General features: G+C 41.8%; 1 protein-coding gene across 1 annotated transcript in view; it reads right to left on the bottom strand.

Annotated features, from left to right (window-relative positions):
* GCSAML (germinal center associated signaling and motility like) overlaps positions 1-22,910 on the bottom strand; it is a 60,254-nt gene extending 37,344 nt beyond the window's left edge. Inside the window, exon 1 of the mRNA XM_019719201.3 lies at positions 22,717-22,910. Coding sequence (XP_019574760.1) covers positions 22,717-22,745 — 29 coding nt within the window. The 5' untranslated portion in view covers positions 22,746-22,910. The remainder of the gene's footprint in view (positions 1-22,716) is intronic.
* Between the last annotated feature and the right edge of the window lie 612 nt (positions 22,911-23,522).

Here is a 23,522-nt window from a genome sequence, read left to right on the forward strand (position 1 = left end):
AAAAAAAGAACAATAGACATACTATTGTATTGACAAACTTCAATTTTGAAGTTTTTGTGCCATTATTAAGGAATCATCCCATTATTTACAGGTGATTAGGGCTTGTTTGCGTGGTGTGTATATACACATACACACACACACACACACACACACACACACACACTGCACACGGACAGGCAGATAGATAAGTGGGAAGAATTCATGTGTGCTAGTTGTAATGTGTTTGCTAGCTGTGGTTTTCCAGAAGAAAAAAGCACTCATTATTATCCGTTTAATGTTAAACCCATAGATGAACAACAGGTAAAGGACTGCATTGCACCCCTCCTTGCCCTCTGAGGGACCCCATCGGCTTTGAACCCTCCCGATTTCCAGAGGGCCCTGGGCACAGTGTGGACTTGCCATCTCCGTGGAAATGAGTCCTGGAGAAGGCCTCTCTCAAGTAAACAGACGAGGTCCACAGGCTTTGGAGTCTTGCTCGATTTATGTCTAGTGACCTAAACTACCTCTTCTACCTGTGAGACTGACACCCTTGTACCCTAAATTTCAAAACTTGTAAAAATGGAGAAAGCAATGCCTTCTTCAAAGTATTACTAATGAAGGTTAAATCCAACTACACGACATGCTCGGCATCCTTCAGTTGCTTGATAAATGTCATTTCCCTTTCCCATCAACACCATTGGACTAGTGACAGAAAAAAAACCCAAAATCTCTGGGAAGCCTTTGGTACAAGTCTCATGCCTCTTTCATTGGATGAATGACCCCACAGAGGCAGAGTAACAACTGAGTCAAGAGAGAGTGAAACACGTTATCACAAAGAAAAATGACTCATGGGTTGGGTCTCTGTTTCTTATCATTTTTGTTTCCTCCATCTGGTAGATTTGATGGGGATTTATTTGACAGCTGCAGGAGGAAGTTGGGACTCCCCAGTACTAGCTCATCTCAGATCCATCACTGTTCTCCCTGCTTCTGTGTCTCTTCCATCTGCAGATATGTACAGCATATCCCAAGACTCTCCAGTGATGGACGGGTTCCCTGGAGAGACCGGGAGTGAACTTAACTTCATTTGGGAAAATAATTTCAGGCTTCTCTCACACCACATCTGTGACCTAAATGACTGACAAGCACAAGATGAATCAATGGAATGCATTTACTTTCACTGAACCTCTTTCTTCATTGTGGTTGCTCCTGCAAATTTCAGTTCTTCCCTATCTCTTGCTTGTTAAATTTTATGTTTCTTAACATTGTGACTATTTCTCTATCATTGCACCTTACACACTGAGGACAGACATTTTTCCCTAAAATATAAGCCACATTACATATTTCTCTAACTTACAAATGTCTACCACATTACTTCCTGTGTGCCTTTGAAGACTCTTCATCATCAAACACTGAACCTCATTTTCAGTTTCTCCTCGTGTTGGCTCTATCCTTAAACAATATGTTCCAGGTATTGAAAAATACTTTTCCTTCCTAAATCACTCTTCTACATTTGCATATGTTGTCCCTTCAGTTTGGAAAGTCTTTTCTTCCTCTGGTAAGCCTGCCTAACATGCTTCACAATCCAGACAGCAATTCCTCAAACATGTCCTTCCTTCCGCCATTCCAAACCTCCAAACCCGGTGCCATTCATTTCTTCTTCTGGTTTCTATAGCACATTGTCTGTGTTTCTACCTAGAACCCACGAACATCTGCCCTATCTGAAAAAGAGGCTGTTGTGGTGCTATGGAAATGGCAGAGACCTGACATCAGAAATTACACCCTGGAGGTCATTTCAATGTATACATATAACAAATCATCACATTGTACAAGAGAGAGAGAAAGAAAGAGAGAGAGAGAGAGAAAGAAGAAAGAAGAAAGAGAGAGGGAGGGAGGGAGAGAGGGAGGGAGGGAGGGAGGGAGGGAGGGAGGGAGGGAGGGAGAAAGAAAGAAGTTATACTGTGGTTTCATTGCTTACTAGCAAAAGTGACCTTGACAAGTTTTTATCCTCTCAGCTATATAATCTCTATTTTTTTTAAAAAAAGTACAGTGTTTAATAATTACAGTGTTTCTTGAAGGTGTTCATCAATTTTTTAAATTGGCATCCACTGGAGTCTATCCTCTATGCCTATATGACTATTTTCTTCTTGAAGCCAAGAGTGCTGTTTCATGTAGGTTTCCCATAAATACTGATTAACCTTAAAGAGAGGGACACATTTTTATCAGAGTACATGTTTGAATTCAACTCTATGAGCACAATTGTGTCATCTGTCCTGCATCTCCAAAGAGGACATAAAGATCCCCAATAGATACACGAAAAGATGCTCAACATCACTAATCATCAGGAGAATGCAAATCAAAACCACAGTGAGATACCACCTCACACCTGTTAGGATGGTTATTATCAACAAGACAGTAAGTGCTGATGAGGGTGTGGAGAAATTGGAAAGTTTGCACACTGTTGGTAGGAATGTAAATTGGTTCAGCCACTATGAAAAACAATTTTTAAAAATTAAAAATAGAAGTACCGTATGGTCTAGCAATCACACTTCTGGGTATATATAAAAAAAATCAGTATCAGCATGTCAAAGAGATATGTGCACTCCCATGCTTATCTCAGATTACTTACAATAACCAGGATATGGAAACAATCCATATGTTCACTGATGATGAGTAAAGATGATATGGCACATATACAATAAAGAATTATGAAGCCTTAAAAAAAGAAGAAAATCCTGCCATTGGTGACAATATAAATGAAACTGAAGGGCATTATGCTGAGTGAGATAAGCCAGTCACAGAACAACAATTATTGTATAAGCTGAAATAGTCTCATAGAAGCAGAGAGTAGCGTGGTGGCTGCTAAGAATTGGTGAAAAGGACATGGGAAGTCATTGCTCCACAGGTATAAAATTTCAGTTCTGCTCCATGAATAAATTCTGGGGATCTGCTGTACAGCATCGTACCCATAGTCAAGAGTATGGTACTGTGTAATTTACAATATGATAAGGGGATAGATCTCATGTTAAGTGTGCTTAACACAAAACACAAAACGAACACAAAACGAACATCTGCCCTATCTGAAAAAGAGGCTGTTGTGGTGCTATGGAAATGGCGGAGACCTGACATCAGAAATTACACCCTGGGGGTCATTTCAATGTATACATATAACAAATCATCACATTGTACAAGAGAGAGAGAAAGAAAGAGAGAGAAAGAGAGAAAGAAGAAAGAAGAAAGAGAGAGGGAGGGAAGGAGGGAAGGAGGGAGGGAGGGAGGGAGGGAGAAAGAAAGAAGTTATACAAAAACATAACAAAACCCTCAAAAGAACACAAGGAAACTTTTGGAGGTGATGGATATATATAGTGTTTTTGTTGCAGTGACGGTATCACAGGAGTTTGCATAGGTCCAAACTCAAAATAATATGTACATTAAATATGAGCAATATTTGGCATACCTATTATACTGCAAAAACTCTAAGAAAAAAGTCAGGACAACCAGATGTGGGATATGACGTGCTCAGTGACCTAATTCATCTCATTAACTTCATGTCCCCCCACCCTCACCATCCCACTACCCACCGTGCCCAACCCCTCCTTAGGCCCTTACCTAAGGTCTCTTGGAAGCCAGTCCCACAGTCTTTGCCTAACCTGCTCTGTCTTAATCATCCAGGTCTCTCCTCAGAGGTCAGGTCTCGGTGACATCGCACCCTGCCCTCTGCTGTTTATCATCTGTAACACTCATCCCTACCAAATTGCATGATTTACAGGTGTTTGTTATCCTTGCTCCCTGTTAGAATACGCTCTAGGAAGTAGAATTCTTCCATCTCATTACCAGTCGTTTCAGCTTTGAATGAGATTCCTCATGAACCAAATAATTCTGAAGAGTGGTTCACTGAGACAAAATGCACGAGAACCTGAAAACCCAATGGACTTCAGAGCACTGAGCTAGCTAACCAGTAGCCATCACTGACTAATTAATCACCCACTGTGTCCCTGCATTGTTTTCCTTTATCTTCACAACTAAATCTAGGATGTGGCAAAATTCTTATCCCCACCGTGGACATGGAGATATTGTGTCAGGAAGACCAAGGAACTTGTCCAGGAGTCCAGGAAAAGCAGACCAGGATGAAGCAGGACACAAGCCTCATCTGGCTTCATGATTTCCTGGGTGAACTGTCCATCAGAAACCCTCCATCTCCCCTGTGGGGGCAGAGCCTCCGAAAGTAGTTTCCAGGCTCTCGGCCTCACATAGACAGGTGCTGGCTCAGGTAGTAAATGGCCAACTGTGATTGCATGGCCATCAGCTATGGCTGCTTGGCCGTCAGCTGTAGCCAGTTAGCCAATTAGCCGCTAATATAACTGCTGCGGCTACGGAGGAGAGTGAAAGAGAGTCGTCGGTGGGTTGCAGACAAAAGGGACAGCAGGTCGCACGTCCAGTGAACCCAGCCTCCAGTGATACCGTAGTAGTATGACTCCCCTACCTATGGCTCCGTGGGTGTTCTTTTTTGGCCTCACCATATCCTGCGTTCTTGTATGGGGAGCGGGAGCAGAGACCCCGCAGGCTTCCCCGCACGACAAATGGTGCAGTGAGCAGGGTCTCCCGCATGACAAATGGCGCAGCGAGCAGGGTATGGTGCCAGCCAAAGCTCTCCAAAGGACGGTGGAGCAGTCTGTGTGTATGAACACTCAGTCTCTGGAAGACCAGGAGGAGCAGCTGCCTGAGAGCTGGACCCCCATGCAGGGGTGGGAGGATGTGGACGGTTCTCCCACCCGCACAGGAAAAGCCATGCAGCTGCTGGAGAGATGGAGCCCCGTGGAGAGGTGGAAAGATGTGGACGGTTCCCCAACCAGCACAGGCCGGAGAAAGCAAAGGTCGTTGCAGCCCTGTGGGCTGGGAAGTGCTTGCTGAGGCAGCCCGGATGCGGGACTTGTCCCAGGAGGAAAGGCTTGCTGAGTCCTTCTTGGGAGATGAGGGTGAGGTCAAGGTCATCCCTCACCCCCAGGACAGCCCTGGTGAATGACTATGGACTATGGGGAATTGCCTTCCATCCCTAATTTAATGGACTGCTTGACTGTTTGTTTGGGAACTGTTGTTAGTGGAACTGGGGGATATTTGCTTTTGTCTCTTGACTGGCCGCCATTGAGAATATGTAAGCACCTTGATTGTGAGTCGCTATTGTTCCAGCAGGGTACCCTGAGAGGCACAGAGAGAGTGGCAGTGCCCTGAGAGCCCTGGCTGAGTCCAGGAAGTGTGGCTGTGCCCACAGAGAGTGGCAGTGCCCTGAGAGCCCTGGCTGTGTCCAGGAAGTGTGGCTGTGCCCACAGAGAGTGGCAGTGCCCTGAGAAATCCTAGCTGTGCCCAGGGAAACTAGTGGTACCCTAAGAAGTCCAGGAAGTCTGGCCGTGCCCAGAAGTACTGGTGGTGCCATGAGAAACCCTGACTGTGTCCGGGAAGACAGGTGGTACCCTAAGAAGTCCAGGAAGTCTGGCTGTGCTCAGAAGTACTGGTGGTGCCCTGAGAAACCCTGGCTGTGCCCAGAGAGCCTGGCTGTGTCCAGGATATTGCATTCACCCCCAGGTTCCTCGCACAGGTCCCCTCGCGGAAGACGCTTGTCGCGTAGATTGTGAGGCGAGAGCCTGTAGGGGTGGAGTGTGGGGGCAGAGCCTCAGAAAGTAGTTTCCAGGCTCTCGGCCTCACATAGACAGGTGCTGGCTCAGGTAGTAAATGGCCAACTGTGATTGCATGGCCATCAGCTGTGGCTGATTGGCCGTCAGCTGTAGCCAGTTAGCCAATTAGCCGCTAATATAATTGCTGCGGCTACGGAGGAGAGTGAAAGAGAGTCGTTGGTGGGTTGCAGACAAAAGGGACAGCAGGTCGCACGTCCAGTGAACCCAGCCTCCAGTGAGACCGTAGTGGTATGACTCCCCTACCTATGGCTCCGTGGGTGTTCCTTTTTGGCCTCACCATATCCTGCATTCTTGTATGGGGAGCGGGAGCAGAGACCCCGCAGGCTTCCCCGCACGACATCCCCCTTTTCTGATTGTGTGATCTCCAAGCACTGCTATTCTTAGGAAACCCGTCTCCCAAGTTTCCTAACACACAAAGTGCTCTAGACAGAAATCACCCAGATTTCACTTACTGGGAATAAAATATCTCCCCTCACCAATTAATAAATGTATCCAACTATGAAACCCTTTTTTATATTTAATATTGAATTTTTTCAAGCTCATGGTAAATAAGTGTCAAGCGGGAGACCCTGCTCGCTGCGCCATTTGTCATGCAGGGTGTCAGGTCTCTGCTCCCGCTCCCCACATAAGAACGCAGGATATGGTGAGGCCAAAAAGGAACACCCACGGAGCCATAGGTAAGGGAGTCATACTACTATATTCTCGCTGGCGGCACTATACTCTCACTGGAGGCTGGATCCACACTGTCCGCAACCCGCCATCCTAACAGCAATCCATGCTTGCCAGCCCAGCCACCATCTTCTTGCCAGCCCCCATCCTTTCTTCTTTTGCTAGCATAGCCACAGCAGTTATATTAGTGGCCAATGGCTCACTGGTTACAGTTGAAGGCCAACTAGCCACAGCTGATGGCCATCCAATCACATTGATGGCCATTTACTACCTGAGCCAGCACCTGTCTATGTGAGGCCGAGAGCCTGGAAACTGCTTTCTGGGGCTCAGTCCCCACAATAAGTATAACAACTACTTCATACAGTAGTTTTGGAAAAGTAACGAGATAATCCTGTAAACTTCTTAACACTGTGCTGGACAGAAAGAATACCTGGGATGGACGTCATAGGAATGGCAGCAGCGGGGCGCACTTTTTGAGTTCTCCTTCAGATCTTATCAGAAACTGGACATTTATAACCCATCAAAGGACTCTCTGCTCATTACGCAGAACAGCTAAGAGACTCGTGCAAGGATTCAGGAAGGTGGGCAAATTGGGCGAGCAGGGGAAGAGGGAAGGGAGCAAAGTGGAGATGCAGCCACATCAGCGGCGGTGGAAGGAAACGCGGCCGACAACTTCAGCTGTGGAGATGAGGCCCACATCTGCTGCAGTGGAAATCTGGCCGACATTCGCAGCTGCAGAGACGCAGGGGATCCCAGGACGGAACAGAGAACACAAAAGCCAGGAGGTGGGCTCTTTCCCTGCGTCCCACAGCTGATCTCTCCTGCCGAGGGGGCAGCATATCTAGGATTTGAGGCAATAACCTCAGCTGATACCTCCAGTTAAGCCCTAGACCGGACACAGGACACAAACTCCATACCTGGGCCCCTCCCCCTGCTCTTCCAATCCTACCCCCGCCCTTCCAGAGACTTGAACTGGCCCCTGAACTGAGGAGTGTTGTCCGATTGCAGAGGAGCCTTGGTGCTTGGGCTCCGGGAAGACTGGCGGGCAGCTCTGGCCCAGGGAGGAGGCTGGGAGGAGTGTGGTTTTTGCTGTGCTGGGAGATAGGGGACTCCTCCGCCCCCACCACCACCTTTTCTGGCCTGCAGGAAGAGTGTGACACGGCTGGGCTGGGAGAGAGAAGACCCCTTCATCCCCAGCCCCTACCCTTTCAGGCCTGCCTAGGGCGGGGCAATTACATCGGCGGAGGCACTCCCCGGCATCAGCAGTAAGCGGCAGATGCAGCTCCCAGCTTTCAGAAGCTCAGAAATCTCCCGCCCGCCACACACACACACACACACACACACACACAGAAGAAGTGCCCTGAGACTCTGGAGAACTAGGCACAGGGCTGGTGGTGCTACCCTCAGTGCGCATATGTGCAGGCAAGGGCAGAAACTGCACTGACTTTGTAGAAACTACCATCCAGACCCCTCAGCCCCACGCATCTAAATCTGCAGTCCCAACGTCACTCTGGGCACCAGGTGACCAGCTCTGCCTGCACAATACGCAGGGGACTTTTGGTACAGCAGAGGACAACCTGGAGATTACTTGATGGGCTTAAGCCAAGACTGGCACTGTTTGTTTTGTTTTGTCTTTATATCTTTGATATCTTTGCCTGTGTTGAGTGGGGATTGTCGGTTGTTGAATGTATTTGACTTTTTCTTTGTTGTTGTTGTTGTGCTTGGTGATTTGCTTTGTTCTGAAATTGCCCTACCAGGGCCCAGCTTAAGAGGCACAAGATTCAACATACCCAGAGGCCAACTCCAAACCAAACCAGAGTACTACAGGGTTTGACCTACAAGTGACCTACAAGTGACCTACAAGTGAATCCCAGAGGGGATTCTTTACAGGCACAAGAGCCCATAGAGGCCAAACCACATTTAAGCGGTCAACCCTCACGCAGCAGAACACCCTGCAGTGGGCAGAGCCAAGTCTCACAACCAGTCAGCCTAGGAGTTAACCCCACCTACTCATAAGCAAAAAGCAATTAAAGATCTTCTTTAACAGGACAATATACACAACACAAGAGTCACCTTTGGAGCACACGCAGAGTAGAAGAATGAAGTAGTGCAAGTCAAATATAAAGGACACATACTACATAAGATAACCCAGCAAGAACTAAGAACTCTAGGGGATCTACCTAATACATCAAAGCAAACACAGAGAGTCAGCCAGAATGCAGAAACAAAGAAACATGTCCCAAATAAAAGAACAGAAGAAACCTCCAGAAATGGAACCAAATGAAACAGAGGTAACCAACCTATCAGAGACAGAGTTTAGAACACTGATGATAAGAATGTTTAAGGAGCTTAGAGAGGACATCAAGAAGGATGTAGAAATCATAATGAATAACCAGTTAGAACTAAAGAACACAATTACTGAAATAAAGAACTCACTTGAAGGAATTAACAGCAGGTTAGATGAAGCAGAGGATCGAATCAGCGACTTAGAAGACAAGTTAGCAGAGATCACCCAAACTGAACAACAGAACGAAAACAGAATAAAAAACAATGAAGATGGTTTAAGGGTGGAGTAAGATATTTCATGCAAATGGAAATGAGAAAAAAGCTGAAGTTGCAAAACTTATCTCTGACAAAATAGACTTTAAAATGAAGAAAATATTAAAAGAAAAAGACGGGCACTATATAATGATAAAGGGATCGATCCGACAAGAGGACATAACCCTAATAAACATTTATGCACCCAATATAGGAGCACCTAAATATATAAAACAGATATTGACTGACATAAGACAGATCAACAGTAACACTATCACAGTAGGGGACTTCAACACACCTCTGACAACAAGGGACAGGTCTTCCAAACAGAAAAACAATATGGAAGCAACAGCCTTAAATGACACATTGGACCACTTGGATTTAATCAATATTTTCAGAGCATTTCACACCAATGCTGCAAAATATACGTTCTTCTCAAGCGCACATGGAACATTTTCCAAGATAGACCTTATGTTAGGCCACAAAACAAGTCCTGATAGATTTAAGAAAATTGAAATCATACCAATTGTCTTCTCTGACCACAGTGCTATGAAATTAGAAATGAACTTCAGGAAAAAAACTAGAAGACACACAAATTCATGGAGGCTGAATAACATGTTACTAAATAATGAATGGGTCAAGCAGGAGATCAAGGAAGAAATCAAAAGATATCTCGAGACAAACGAAAATGAAAACACGACGACCCAAAATCTATGGGATGCCGCGAAAGCAGTCCTAAGAGGGAAATTCAGAGCATTGCAGGCCTACCTAAAGAAACAAGAAACATCACTAATCAACAGTTTATCTTCACACTTGAGGGATCTGGAAAAAGAACAACAAAATAAGTCCAAAGGGAGTACAAGTAAGGAGATAATAAAGATCAGAGCGGAAATAAATGAAATAGAAACCAGAAAAACAATACAAAAGATCAATGAATCCAAGAGTTGGTTCTTAGAGAAGATAAACAAAATTGACTAACCTTTAGCCAGACTTATTAAAAAAAAGAGAGCGAGGAACCAAATTAATAAAATCAGAAATGAAAAAGAAGTGACAACAGGGGGACTTCCAGAAAAATGGCGGCGTGAGGTGAGCCTCTGTAAAGCTCCCCTGGAATTTAGAACGAATCGAACAACAAAAACTCCACAAAGGACTCCCTGCACAGCACACAGGCAACACGAAGAGGCCCACTACAGACTGAAATCACCAAAGGTGGGAGATTCGCGCAAGTGGAGGGAGGAGGAAAGGGAGAAGTGCGCGGAGACGGAGACGCGCGGGCGGGGGACGCAGACCTGGCTCAGTGCACCGAGCTCGCTGCTTCCCGGAACTACCGCAGCTGCGGGAGAGGGAAGAACTCGGACTGCTAGGGCTCCGCCAGGGCTCCACAGGGCTGAGGGGACAGCATATAACAGGGCTGAACCCAACGCTCACGGCAGAGACCTCGGAGAAAAGACTGAGGGAAAAAGGCTGAAAACGGTGGTTTAAGCCCGCACTGCCGAGCAGAGAACGGAGCCCTAGGCACTGAGACTAGCCGCCCCTCCCTACCCTCCCAGAGCTCGCCCCGCCCCCACCTGCCTGGTGCTAAAAGCGAAACAGTAGCAGTATCAGATCAAAACAACAGAAAATTTGCTGTTTTGAGAACTGTGGACTGCAAACACAATTTCACAGCCCAACTAGTTCCAGCAAAGGGGAGAAGCTGTGGAAGCAGGACCGGCTGTGGTGGTGGTTGCCACCATTGCTCTGGGCCACCTCTCACAACTCACCCCGCCTCTGACCCCACCTATCTGGACGGATCCCTGCAGGAGTAAACAGAACTGCTGAAACCTACGGGCTCTGAATCAGGAGCTGGAAGAGCTTTGGAACATCAAAAGCTCTCCGCATACCCACCGGGACACTGCGCCCTGTGACCTAGACGAACTATTAACAGAGGAGAAGCCCGTCTCCCAGGGAATCCCCCCATTGTGTGAGAAGTTGGAATAGTGCAGAGAAAACATAGCACTACTGTGTGGGAGAAGGAAAATAAGTTGCAGTTGGAGAAATAATAAAACATTCTACCAACAAGTACTGGCAAAAAAAGAAAGACCGCTTTCTATCAACCTGTTGCAGAAGCCACTCCTGTAGATGTCTAGGAAGAGAAATAGTAAACCAGTAATCGCCATGAATAACCAAGGCAACAAGATAACTCAGAAAGAAAGTGAAAAATCTCCAGAGAAGGCACTTAAAGATACAGAAATATGTGACTTAAATGACAGAGAATTCAAGATTGCAGTTCTGAAAAAACTCAAAGAGATACAAGAAAACACAGATAGGCAGTTAAAGGAACTCAGAAACTCAATCAAAGAACAGCATGAGCATTTTACGAAAGAGATTGAAATCTTAAAAAAGAACCAAATAGAATTTCTGGAGATTAAGAACTCAATAGAAGAAATTAAGAATGAAATAACCAGCTTAGGTAGTAGAGTTGACCAGATGGAGGAAAGAGTCAGTGACATCGAAGATAGAAACCTGGAAATGACACAGAGAGAAGAAGAAAGAGACTTGAGACTTAAAAGAAATGAAAGAACTCTACAAGAACTTTCTGACTCCATCAGAAAGACCAATATAAGAATAATGGGCATACCAGAAGGAGAAGAAAGAGAGAAGGGAACGGAGAATATATTCAAACAAATTGTCGATGAGAACTTCCCAAATTTGTGGACAGAACTGGACCCTCGAATCCAAGAAGCAAATAGAACGCCTAGTTACCTCAATCCCAACGGGCCTTCTCCAAGGCACATTGTATTGAAACTGTCTAAAATCAACGACAAAGAAAGAATCCTCAAGGCAGCCAGGGAAAAGAAGACGGTAACATACAAAGGAAAGCCCATTAGATTATCATCAGATTTTTCAGCAGAAACTCTACAAGCCAGGAGGGAGTGGAACCAAATATTCAAACTATTAAAAGAGAGAAATCATGAGCCAAGAATAATATATCCAGCAAAGATATCCTTTAGATATGAAGGAGGAATAAAGACCTTTCCAGACATACAGAAGCTGAGGGAATTTTCTAATACACGACCTGCACTACAACAAATACTAAAGGAGGCTATTCGACGACCATCAACAGGGACAATTTGTGGCAACCAAAACTCAAAAAGGGGGAGAGTAAAGGCCTGAACCGGAATATGGGAATGGAGAAAGTAAGCATGCTGAAGAAAATGGAATACTCTAAATATCACACTTTCTTTTACATAAACTTAAGGGTAACCACTCAAAATAAATCCAGAATTGAAATATATACTGAAATAAAAGAAGAAACAGAGGGAAACATCATAGAATACCACCACACAGAAATAATAGACAACAACAAAAAGGCAAAGAAACAATGGAGACACAGCCTTACCAGAAAATTAAAGATAGAATGACAGGAAATCCTCACATATCAATAATTTCCCTAAATGTAAATGGACTGAACTCACCAATAAAAAGGCACAGAGTAGCAGATTGGATCAAAAAACTAAACCCAACCATATGCTGTCTCCAAGAGACACATCTCAGCTACAAGGACAAGCATAGACTCAAAGTGAAAGGGTGGAAATTGACACTCCAAGCAAATGGTACCCAGAGAAAATCAGGTGTAGCCATAATGATATCAGATGAACCAGACTTCAAGGTGAAAAAGATAACAAGAGATAAAGATGGACATTTCATAATGGTGAAGGGGACTGTACAACAAGAAGACATAACAGTCATCAATATTTATGCCCCCAATCAGGGAGCACCGAAATACACCAAGCAACTACTAACAGAACTAAAGGGAGAAATTGACCAAAACACAATTATACTAGGGGACTTAAATACATCATTGACAGCTATGGATAGATCATCCAAACAGAGAATAAATAACGAAATAGTAGCCCTAAATGACACATTAGATGAAATGGACATAATTGACATTTATAGAGCACTTCATCCTAAAACATCAGACTATACATTCTTTTCTGGTGTACACGGGACATTCTCAAGGATAGACCATATATTGGGACATAAAATCAGTCTCAACAAATTTAAGAAGATTGAAATCATACCATGCATATTCTCTGATCACAAGGCTTTGAAATTGGATATCAACTGTAAAAAGAAAGCGGGGAAAAACACAAATACATGGAGATTAAACAACATACTTTTAAAGAAGGACTGGGTCAAAGAAGAAATTAGAGGAGAGATCAAAAGATACATAGAAACAAATGACAATGAAAATACATCCTACCAAAATTTCTGGGATGCAGCGAAAGCAGTTTTAAGAGGGAAATTTATCTCATTACAGGCCTATCTCAAGAAACAAGAAAACTCCCAAATAAATAACCTCATGTTACACCTTAAAGAACTAGAAAAAGAAGAACAAGTAAAACCCAAGGTCAGCAGAAGAAAGGAAATAATAAAAATTAAAGCAGAAATAAATGAAATAGAGAACAAAAAGACAATAGAAAAAATTAATGTGACAAAGAGCTGGTTCTTTGAAAAGATTAACAAAATTGACAAACCCTTGGCTAGACTTACTAAGATAAAAAGAGAGAAGACACTGATTAACAAAATCAGAAACGTAAAAGGGGAAGTTATCACGGACACCACAGAAATACAAAGGATCATCCAAGAATACTATGAAGGACTATATGCTACCAAATTCAACAACCTAGAAGAAATGGACAAGTTCTTAGAAACATATAGCCTTACAAGGCTGAACCATGAAGAACTGGAAAATCTAAACAGACCGATCACCAGTAACGAAATTGAATCAGTCATCCAAAACCTTCCCAAAAGCAAAAGTCCGGGACCAGATGGCTTCACTAGTGAATTCTACCAAACCTTCAAAGAGGATCTAATACCAATCCTGCTCAAACTCTTCCAAAAAATTGAAGAAGACACAGTACTCCCTAACTCATTTTATGAGGCCAACATCACCCTGATACCAAAACCTGGTAAGGACAGCACAAAAAAAGAAAACTACAGACCAATATCTCTAATGAATACCGATGCAAAAATCCTAAATAAAATTCTAGCAAATCGAATACAACAATGCATTAAAAAGATTATTCATCACGACCAAGTGGGGTTCATCCCCGGGGCACAAGGATGGTTCAACATCCGCAAACCCATCAATGTGATACATCACATAAACAAAATAAAGGACAAAAATCATATGATTATATCAATTGATGCAGAAAAAGCATTTGACAAGATACAACATCCATTTATGATTAAAACACTTAATAAAATGGGTATAGAAGGAAAATACCTTAACATAATAAAGGCCATATATGACAAGCCCTCTGCTAATCTCATAATTAATGGAGAAAAGCTGAAGCCCTTTGCTCTACGTTCAGGAACACGACAGGGATGTCCCCTATCACCTCTGCTTTTCAACATAGTGTTGGAAGTCCTTGCCAGAGCAATCAGGCAAGAGAAAGAAATAAAAGGCATCCAAATTGGGAATGAAGAAGTTAAATTATCACTCTTTGCAGATGACATGATGCTATATATAGAAAACCCTAAAGACTCCACCAAAAAGCTATTAGAAACAATCAACGAATACAGTAAAGTTGCTGGCTACAAAATCAACGCACAAAAGTCCATTGCCTTCCTATATACTAACAATGAAATCTCAGAAAAAGAAATACAAAAAACAATTCCTTTTGCAATTGCAGCAAAAAGAATAAAATACCTAGGAATAAACTTAACCAAGGATGTGAAAGACCTATATGCTGAAAACTATAAGACATTTTTGAAAGAAATTGAAGAAGACACAAAGAAATGGAAAGACATTCCGTGCTCATGGATTGGAAGAATCAACATAGTTAAAATGGCCATATTACCCAAAGCAATATACAGATTCAATGCAATCCCCATCAAAATCCCAATGGCATATTTTAAAGAAATAGAACAAAAAATCATCAGATTTGTTTGGAACCACAAAAGACCCCGAATAGCCAAAGCAATCTTAAGAAAAAAGAACTATAATGGAGGTATCACACTTCCTGACTTTGGCCTGTACTACAGGGCCACAATAATCAAAACAGCATGGTATTGGCAGAAAAACAGACACATAGACCAATGGAAAAGAACTGAGAACCCAGAAATAAAACCACATAAATATGGACAGATAATTTTTGACAAAGAAGCTAAAAACATACAATGGAGCAAAGACAGCCTCTTCAATAAATGGTGCTGGGAGAATTGGATAGCCACGTGCAAAAGAATGAAACTGGACTGCTATTTGTCACCATGTACCAAAGTTAATTCAAAATGGATCAAAGACTTAAGCATAAGACCTGACACAATAAGCTGCATAGAAGAAAACATAGGTACTAAACTTATGGACCTTGGGTTCAAAGAGCATTTTATGAACTTGACTCCAAAGGCAATGGAAGTAAAAGCTAAAATAAACGAATGGGACTATATGAAACTTAAAAGCTTCTGCACAGCAAAAGAAACCATTGACAAAATAAAGAGGCCACCAACTGAATGGGAGAAGATTTTTGCTAACAGTGCCTCCGATAAGGGGCTAGTATCCAGAATATACAAGGAACTCATGCAACTCAACAACAAAAAAACAAACAACCCAATTGAAAAATGGGCAGAGGACTTGAAGAGACATTTCTCCAAAGAGGACATACAAATGGCAAATAGACATATGAAAAAATGCTCAACATCACCAATCATCAGAGAAATGCAAATCAAAACCACAATGAGATATCACCTCACCCCAGTCAGAATGGCCATCATCAACAAGACAAATAGTAACAAATGTTGGAGAGGTTGTGGAGAAAAAGGAACCCTCATACACTGTTGGTGGGAATGCAGACTGGTGCAGCCGTTATGGAAGGCAGTGTGGAGGTTCCTCAAAGAATTACGAATAGAATTGCCGTATGACCCAGCAATCCCTCTCCTGGGTATCTACCCAAAAAATCTGAAAACATTTAGAGATAAAGACACGTGTGCTCCAATGTTCATTGCAGCTTTGTTTACGGTGGCCAAGACATGGAAACAACCAAAATGTCCTTCGATAGATGAATGGATAAAGAAGTTGTGGTACATATACACAATGGAATACTATTCGGCAGTGAGAAAAGATGATATAGGAACATTTGTGACAACATGGATGGATCTTGAGAGAGTAATGCTGAGCGAAACAAGTCAGACAGAAAAAGCAGAGAACCATGTGATTTCACTGATATGTGGTATATAAACCAAAAACAACAAAAGAACAAGACAAACAAATGAGAAACAGAAACTCATAGACACGGACAATAGTTTAGTGGTTGCCAGAGGGTAAGGGGGGTGGGGGGGGAGGTGAGGGTAAGGGGGATCGAATATATGGTGATGGAAGAACTGACTCTGGGTGATGAACATACAATGGGATTTATAGATGATGTAATACAGAATTGTACACCTGAAATCTATGTAATTTTACTAACAATTGTCACCCCAATAAATTTAATTAAAAAAAAAAAAAAAGAAGTGACAATAGACACCGCAGAAATACAAAAAATTTTAAGAAATTACTATGAGCAACTATATGCCAACAAATTTGACAATCTGGAAGAAATGGACAATTTTCTAGAGGCGTACAACCTTCCAAGGCTAACTCAAGAAGAAACAGAAAACCTGAATAGACTGATTACCACCAGGGAAATTGAATCAGTAATCAACAATCTCCCAACAAACAAAAGCCCTGGACCAGATGGCTTTACAGGTGAATTATACAAAACGTTCAAAAAAGAATTATCACCTATTCTCATCAAGCTCTTCCAAAAAATCCAGAGGGAGGGAAGACTCCCAAACACTTTTTACGAAGCCACTATCGCCCTGATTCCAAAATCAGACAAAGACACCACAAAAAAAGAAAACTACAGGCCGATATCGCTAATGAACATAGATGCAAAAATCCTCAACAAAATATTAGCAAACTGAATTCAGCAATACATTAAAAAGATCATACACCATGATCAAGTGGGATTCATCCCTCGTTTGCAAGGGTGGTTCAACATCCGCAAATCAATTAATGTGATACATCACATTAATAAAATGAGAAATAAAAATCACATGATCATATCAATAGATGCAGAAAAAGCATTTGATAAAATCCAACAGCCATTTATGATAAAAACCCTTAAGAAAGTGGGGATAGAGGGATCATATCTCAACATAATAAAGGCCATGTATGATAAGCCCACAGCTAACATCATACTCAATGGGGAAAAGCTAAAACCATTCTCCTTAAGATCAGGAACAACCAAGGTTGCCCACTTTCTCCACTTCTATTCAACATAGTGCTGGAAGTTCTAGCCACAGCAATCAGACAAGAAAAAGAAATAAAAGGCATCCAAATCGGTAAGAAGGAAGTAAAATTGTCATTATATGCAGGTGATATGATACTATATATAGAGAACCCTAAAGGCTCCACCAAGAAACTATTATAGCTGATAGATGAATTTAGTAAAGTAGCAAAATACAAAATTAATATTCAGAAATCAGTTGCATTTGTATATACCAACAATAAAACATCAGAAGGAGAAATTTAAAAAGCAATCCCATTTACAATTGCTCCAAAGGCTATAAATTACCTGGGAATAAATTTAACCAAAGAAGTAAAAGATCTGTACTCAGAAAATTATAAGACACTGAAGAAAGAAATGAAAGAAGATACAAATAGATGGAAACACATACCATGTTCATGGATAGGAAGAATTAATATCGTCAAAATGTCCATACTGCCTAAGGCAATATACATATTCAACGCAATTCCTATCAAATTACCAAGGACATTTTTCACAGAAATAGAACATATAATCCTAAAGTTTATATGGGACCATAAAAGACCCCGGATAGCCTCAGCAATCTTGAGAAATAAGAACAAAGTGGGAGGTATAACAATACCTGACATCAAATTATACTACAAGGCTACAGTAATCAAAACAGCATGGTACTGGCATCAAAACAGACACATAGATAAATGGAACAGAATAGAGAGTCCAGAAATAAATCCATGCCTATATGGCCATTTAATCTATGACAATGGAAGCAAGAATGTATGGTGGGGTAAAGACACAGTCTATTCAATAAATGGTGCTGGGAAACCTCGACAGACACATGCAAAAAAATGAAGCTGGACCACCTCCTTACACCATATACAAAAATAAATTCAAAATGGCTTAAAGACTTAAATGTAAGATCTGAAACCATAAAATTCCTAGATAAAATATAGGAAGAAACTTCACAGACCTTAACCGGGGTAAGATTTTTACTGATATATCCCCTCGCACGAGGCAAGTAAGAGAAAAAATAAACATTTGGGATTACATCAAACTAAAAAGTTTTTTCACAGCAAAGGAAACCATCAATAAAACAAAAAGGGATCCTACTGAATGGGAAAAGATATTTGCCAATGATATATCTGATAAGGGGTTAATATCACAAATTTATAAAAAAACTCACTCAATTCAACTCCAAAAAAACAAACAACCCAATTAAAAAATTGGCAGAGGACATGAAGAGACATTTTTCTAAAAAGGACATACAGATGGCAGACATATGAAGAAATGCTCAACTTCACTAACCATCAGAGAAAGGCAAATAAAAACCACAAAGAGATACCACCTCACCCCAGTCAAAATGGCTATCATCAATAAATCAACAAACAACAAGTGCTGGCGCACATGTGGAGAAAAGGGAACGCTGGTGCACTGTTGGTGGGAATGCAGATTGGTGCAGCCACTATGGAAAACAGTATGGAGGTATCTCAAAAATCTGAAAATGGAACTACCTTATGATCCAGCAATCCCACTCCTAGGTATCTATCCGGAGAAATCCAAAACTCCAATTCAAAAATCTTTATGCTCTCCTATGTTTATTGCAGCACTATACACTATAGCCAAGACATGGAAACAACCGAAATGCCCATCAGTAGATGACTGGATTAAGAAACCGTGGTACATTTATACAATGGAGTATTACGCAGCCATAAAGAAGAAAGAAATCTTACCATTTGCAACAACATGGATGGACCTAGAGAGCATTACGTTAAGTGAAATAAGTCAGACAGCGAAAGACAAATACCATATGATCTCACTTATATGTGGAATCTAAAGAAAAGAATAAGTGAATGAACTAATCAGAAACAGTCTTGGAGAAATAGAGGAAAAACTGAGGGTTGCTAGATGGGCGGGGGGGTGGGGATAAGGGGGAAGGTGAGGGGTTTAGAAAATAGTTGGTAACCACAAGATGGCCACGGGGTTTTGAAAATTAATTTGGGGAACATAATCAATAATGTAAAGATTTTGTAGGGTATCCGATGGACATGTGTCCCATTTGGGAGATCACCTCAGGGATGATGTAGATGCCTGATCTCTGCACTGTACACCTGAAGCTGAATAATAATGAATGCCAACTATAACCATATATATATATATATATATATATATATATATATATATATATATATGTGTGTGTGTGTGTATATATATATGTATGTATATGGTTACAGGAAGCGGAGTACAGCATTAGGAATAGAGACTGGAAATGTAATGGCTCTGTGCGATGTCAGAGGGATAGTGGATGGGGGAGGGGGGTTTACACAGTGTGAGGTATATAAATGATAAACGTCTAAGTATTGCTTTGTCTTGTGCACCTGAAACTAATAAAATTTAAAAAAAGAAAAAATTTAAAAGAAAAAACTAGTTCTGAATTTAAAAAAAAAAGAATACATGGGATAATTATCACACATTATTGTCAACGCATATTAATTCGTTTCCTAAACGTGCCCTTGCATTGAGTGCTACTGAATTTGGCTGGCTTCAGCAGTGTGTCTGGGCGCTGGCTGGGAAAAGGCCAGGACTGTGGAGATGTCACTCACAGATGCAACCGCGAGACCTGAGCCCATGTCCTCCTTTTTCTGCCTGGAAAATCCAGCATCTGCCTGGATTTTAGAATAGAGTGGAATCCTGCAAACAGGCTTCTTCAGAAAGTGAGTCATAGGACCCTAAGCAGAGAGAGAGAGAGAGAGCAGTGACTGAGGGCAGAATGAGAAGGAGACTTTGTGACCTGGACCTCTGATTCGAGAGCTCCCTGTCTTGGAGTCTAAATGGGCTTGTTTACAATGTGGTTGGATTGAGTCAGCATCCTCCTGCTGCTTTAAAGTTTATAAAGTAGGGGAACTTCATGTTGTTCCCAAAGACCTTCCATCCCATCAGAACACAGTAACATCTATAAGAGGGAAATTTTAAATTCACACAGAGAGGCAGACAACTCAAAACAGAAAGCTTTATGTCTCAGTATTCCAAAACAGACCATGTGACCCTCGGCTGGGAAGGCTGGGAAGACTGAGAATTCCACTCCACAGGAGCCAGGAAACATTTCTGAGGGCCTTCTCTCTGCAGAGTATGAGCAAGGGTTTCAGAGATCATGAGCATTGATCCTGTGACCAAAGAATTATAATCTAAAAGACATACAGTTATAACCATGACACTAGACAGGATATGTTTAGTGTCTTAAATGTATATAAATAGTTTACAAGTCACAGTATGGAAAATAACTTCAGAGCAAAAGTTCTGACAGCCAAATCACACAGACTTGGAATCAAAAGAACAAGTCTGATAAGGGCGTAGGTCCATACAACACATTTATGGCAGAAAGGGCAGAAGGGCACATTTAAGTAAACTAACTAGGCACACATTCTTTAAATGTCTGCTTGGTGCTAAACTCTAGGGAGGCATAGGGGCTGCAAAGATACATCCAAAGCAACAATTGCCTTTGAGAGGCCAGGAGTTAGGAAATAATTAGAGGCCAGTTGCTACGGAAGACAGTGGAGGCAATGCTCAAAGTGAGAAGAGAACAAGAAGAAGAGAGTGATTAAAACAGAATACACAGAACCTTAAAATCCAGAACAGGTGGTCCGCACTTTTCACATTAGCTAGTGAGAAAAGGATACACTCATGGGAACACAGAGTAATGTGATTCGAGTTTTGTATGGCCAGGTCAATCCAGTTGTGTTAAAAAAAAAAAACACTTCCGAATGGCCAACAGGTACATGAAAAGGTACTCAACATCACTGATCATCAGGGAAATGCAAACCAAAACCACAGTGAGATATCACCTCATATCTGTTAGGATGGCAACAATGAAGAAGACAAGAAAAAAGAATTAAAAAAAAGAAAAGAAAGAAAAAGAAAAGATATCAAATGTTGGCAAAGATGTAGAGAAAAGGGAATACTTGTACACTATTGGTAAGAAGGTAACACTTGTACACTGTCTGTTCACCAACTATGGAAAACAATTTTTAAAAATGAAACCTAAAACTACCATATGATCCAGCAATCCCACTTCTGGGTATATATACAAAGGAAATGAAAACAGGATCTCAAAGAACTGTCTGCGTTCTCGTGTTCATTGCAATGTTACACACAATAGCCAAGACATGGAAATCACCTGTCTGTCAACAGATGAATAAAGATGTGATCCATCTCTATCTCTATCATCTCTATATCTCTATCGCTATCGTCTCTTCTATATCTCTATCTCTACCTCTATGTCTGTAATGGAATATTATTTAGCCATGAGAAAGAAGGAAATCCTGCCATTTGTGACAACATGGATGAACCTTGAGGAAATAATGTTAAGTGAGGTAAGTCAGACAGAGAAAGAAATAGTGTATGACCTCACTTACATGTGAAATCTACAAAAGGTGAACCTGTAGAAACAGAGAGAAGAATGGTGATTATCAGGGGCTAGGAGTTGGGGAAATTGGGAGATGTCGTTTAAGGTACAAACTTGGAACTAGAAGTTGCAAGTCCTGGACATCTCATGAACAACACAGTGATTACAGACAACAGTACTTACTATAAACATCAAAGTTGCTAAGAGACTAGATCTGAATGGTTTCCACCACAAAAAAGAAATGATAATTATGTGGTGTGATACAGTGTTTGCTAAACACTACGAGTATGGTGGTAATCATATTGCAATATACAAGTGTATCAAATTAACACATTGTACATCTTAAACTTATACAATATTATATGTCAATTACATGTCAATTTAAAACATATAGTCTTGTTATGTAACATAATAAGACTGGAAGGAGTTAGGGAGAATGGATGGGAAGTGGGGTGCTGTGGAGAAAATTATTTAAAATTAAGCAAGATGTAAAAAAAAATAACACCTGTTATCCATATCTGTTCTAAAACTTCAAAGCATTTGAAAATCATAGAGATAAAAATCACCAATAGAAGGTACTACTTAAATCAAAAGCATTTGAGTGCATTATTTTACATGCATTATTTTCAAGAACCTGACTTTTTGTTCTCATACTGACCCCCTGAAGCTGATGAATGGGAAGATAATCTCTATACCCAAATGAGGAAAGAGGTACAAAAAGGTTCAAGTGACCATAGTCAAGGGTTGCTGGATAAAATACAGGATTTCAAATAAATGATGATTTATTTGAATTTATTTGAATTTCAAATAAATGACGATTTTCTTTGTATAAGTATGACCCATGCAATAATGCGCCAAATATTACGTGGGGCGTGTTTATACTAAAAAGAAAAGAAAAAAATGTTTGTTTATCTGAAATTCAAATCTGACTCTGTATCTTGCATTTTTATTTTCTAAATCTAGCAACCTACCATGGTTCCAAAGTAAGGTAAGAGGAGTGCATGAGGGCGTGGCAGCTGTGTGTTCGTAGAGGAAGCCATTCAGGTTCAACCTTCTTTAAAGCACAAGTACCCCGCCTCTCCCCCCGCAAATGTGTAAAGCCAGCCTCCTTCTCCTTTTTCTCCCAAGAGGGGCAGTCCCAAGAGTCAGGACTCACCTGAGTTCTCTGAGGAGGTTATTTCCCATCCTGTCAGTGTGGCTGGGGTTCTCAGCTCCTGCGTTCACTAGACTTGGGGCAGTTTTGACCAAAGCAGCATGAGGCAGGATGTTGCCTCCGACCACGCGCTTGTGCTCCGCCAACCACTAGCTGACTGGGGACAGGCATGTTAGAGAAGGAAGGGGCCATACTGAAGGGGAGGGGCAAAGAAAGGCATGTTTTTTCAGTGTGGGTGTGGGGACGGGGGCGCACATCAGACTGAAACATGAGAGAGTAAATCTAACACTCTGGGTTCACTTGGCTTTTAAGGAAATTCCAAGATTACAAGACCAGACAGGGTAGGGGCTTTCCTATTCCTCAGAAATCTGGTATCTCAAGACTCCTGATATTTTGTTCTCTTCCAAACACACAAGAAAGCCTGTTAGAAGAAAACAAAAACAAAAACAAACAAACAAAAAAAGGAATGAAATGTCTGTTTGTTCCTCCAGTCTTACAAAAAAAATCAAATGTAATACCTTCCCTCAGAGTTCTGAGGCTTTAAAGACTAGGCTGCAAAGAAAGAGAGTGGCAATGAAGAGTTATCCGGGCAGGTAGCGGAGCAGTTCTTCTTCCTGTTGTTGTTCCAAGGCTAACACTACAGGGGAAGAAGCCGGCCTGCCGGAGCCATCTCTGCCGTCTGGCTGACTTCCTCCCACAGCACCGTGGCCCACAGAGCCCAAGCTGGCTGCAGTGATAAGTTCAAGGACAATTGGCTGCCAGCTGACTGAGCCAGGGTTGCTGGAGGAGTAAATGACTTGTGTGCGTGT

The sequence above is a fragment of the Rhinolophus sinicus genome, chromosome 5 (assembly GCF_057876585.1).
Source record: "Rhinolophus sinicus isolate RSI-liver-muscle chromosome 5, RSI-T2T, whole genome shotgun sequence".
NCBI classification, from domain to species: Eukaryota; Metazoa; Chordata; class Mammalia; order Chiroptera; family Rhinolophidae; genus Rhinolophus; species Rhinolophus sinicus.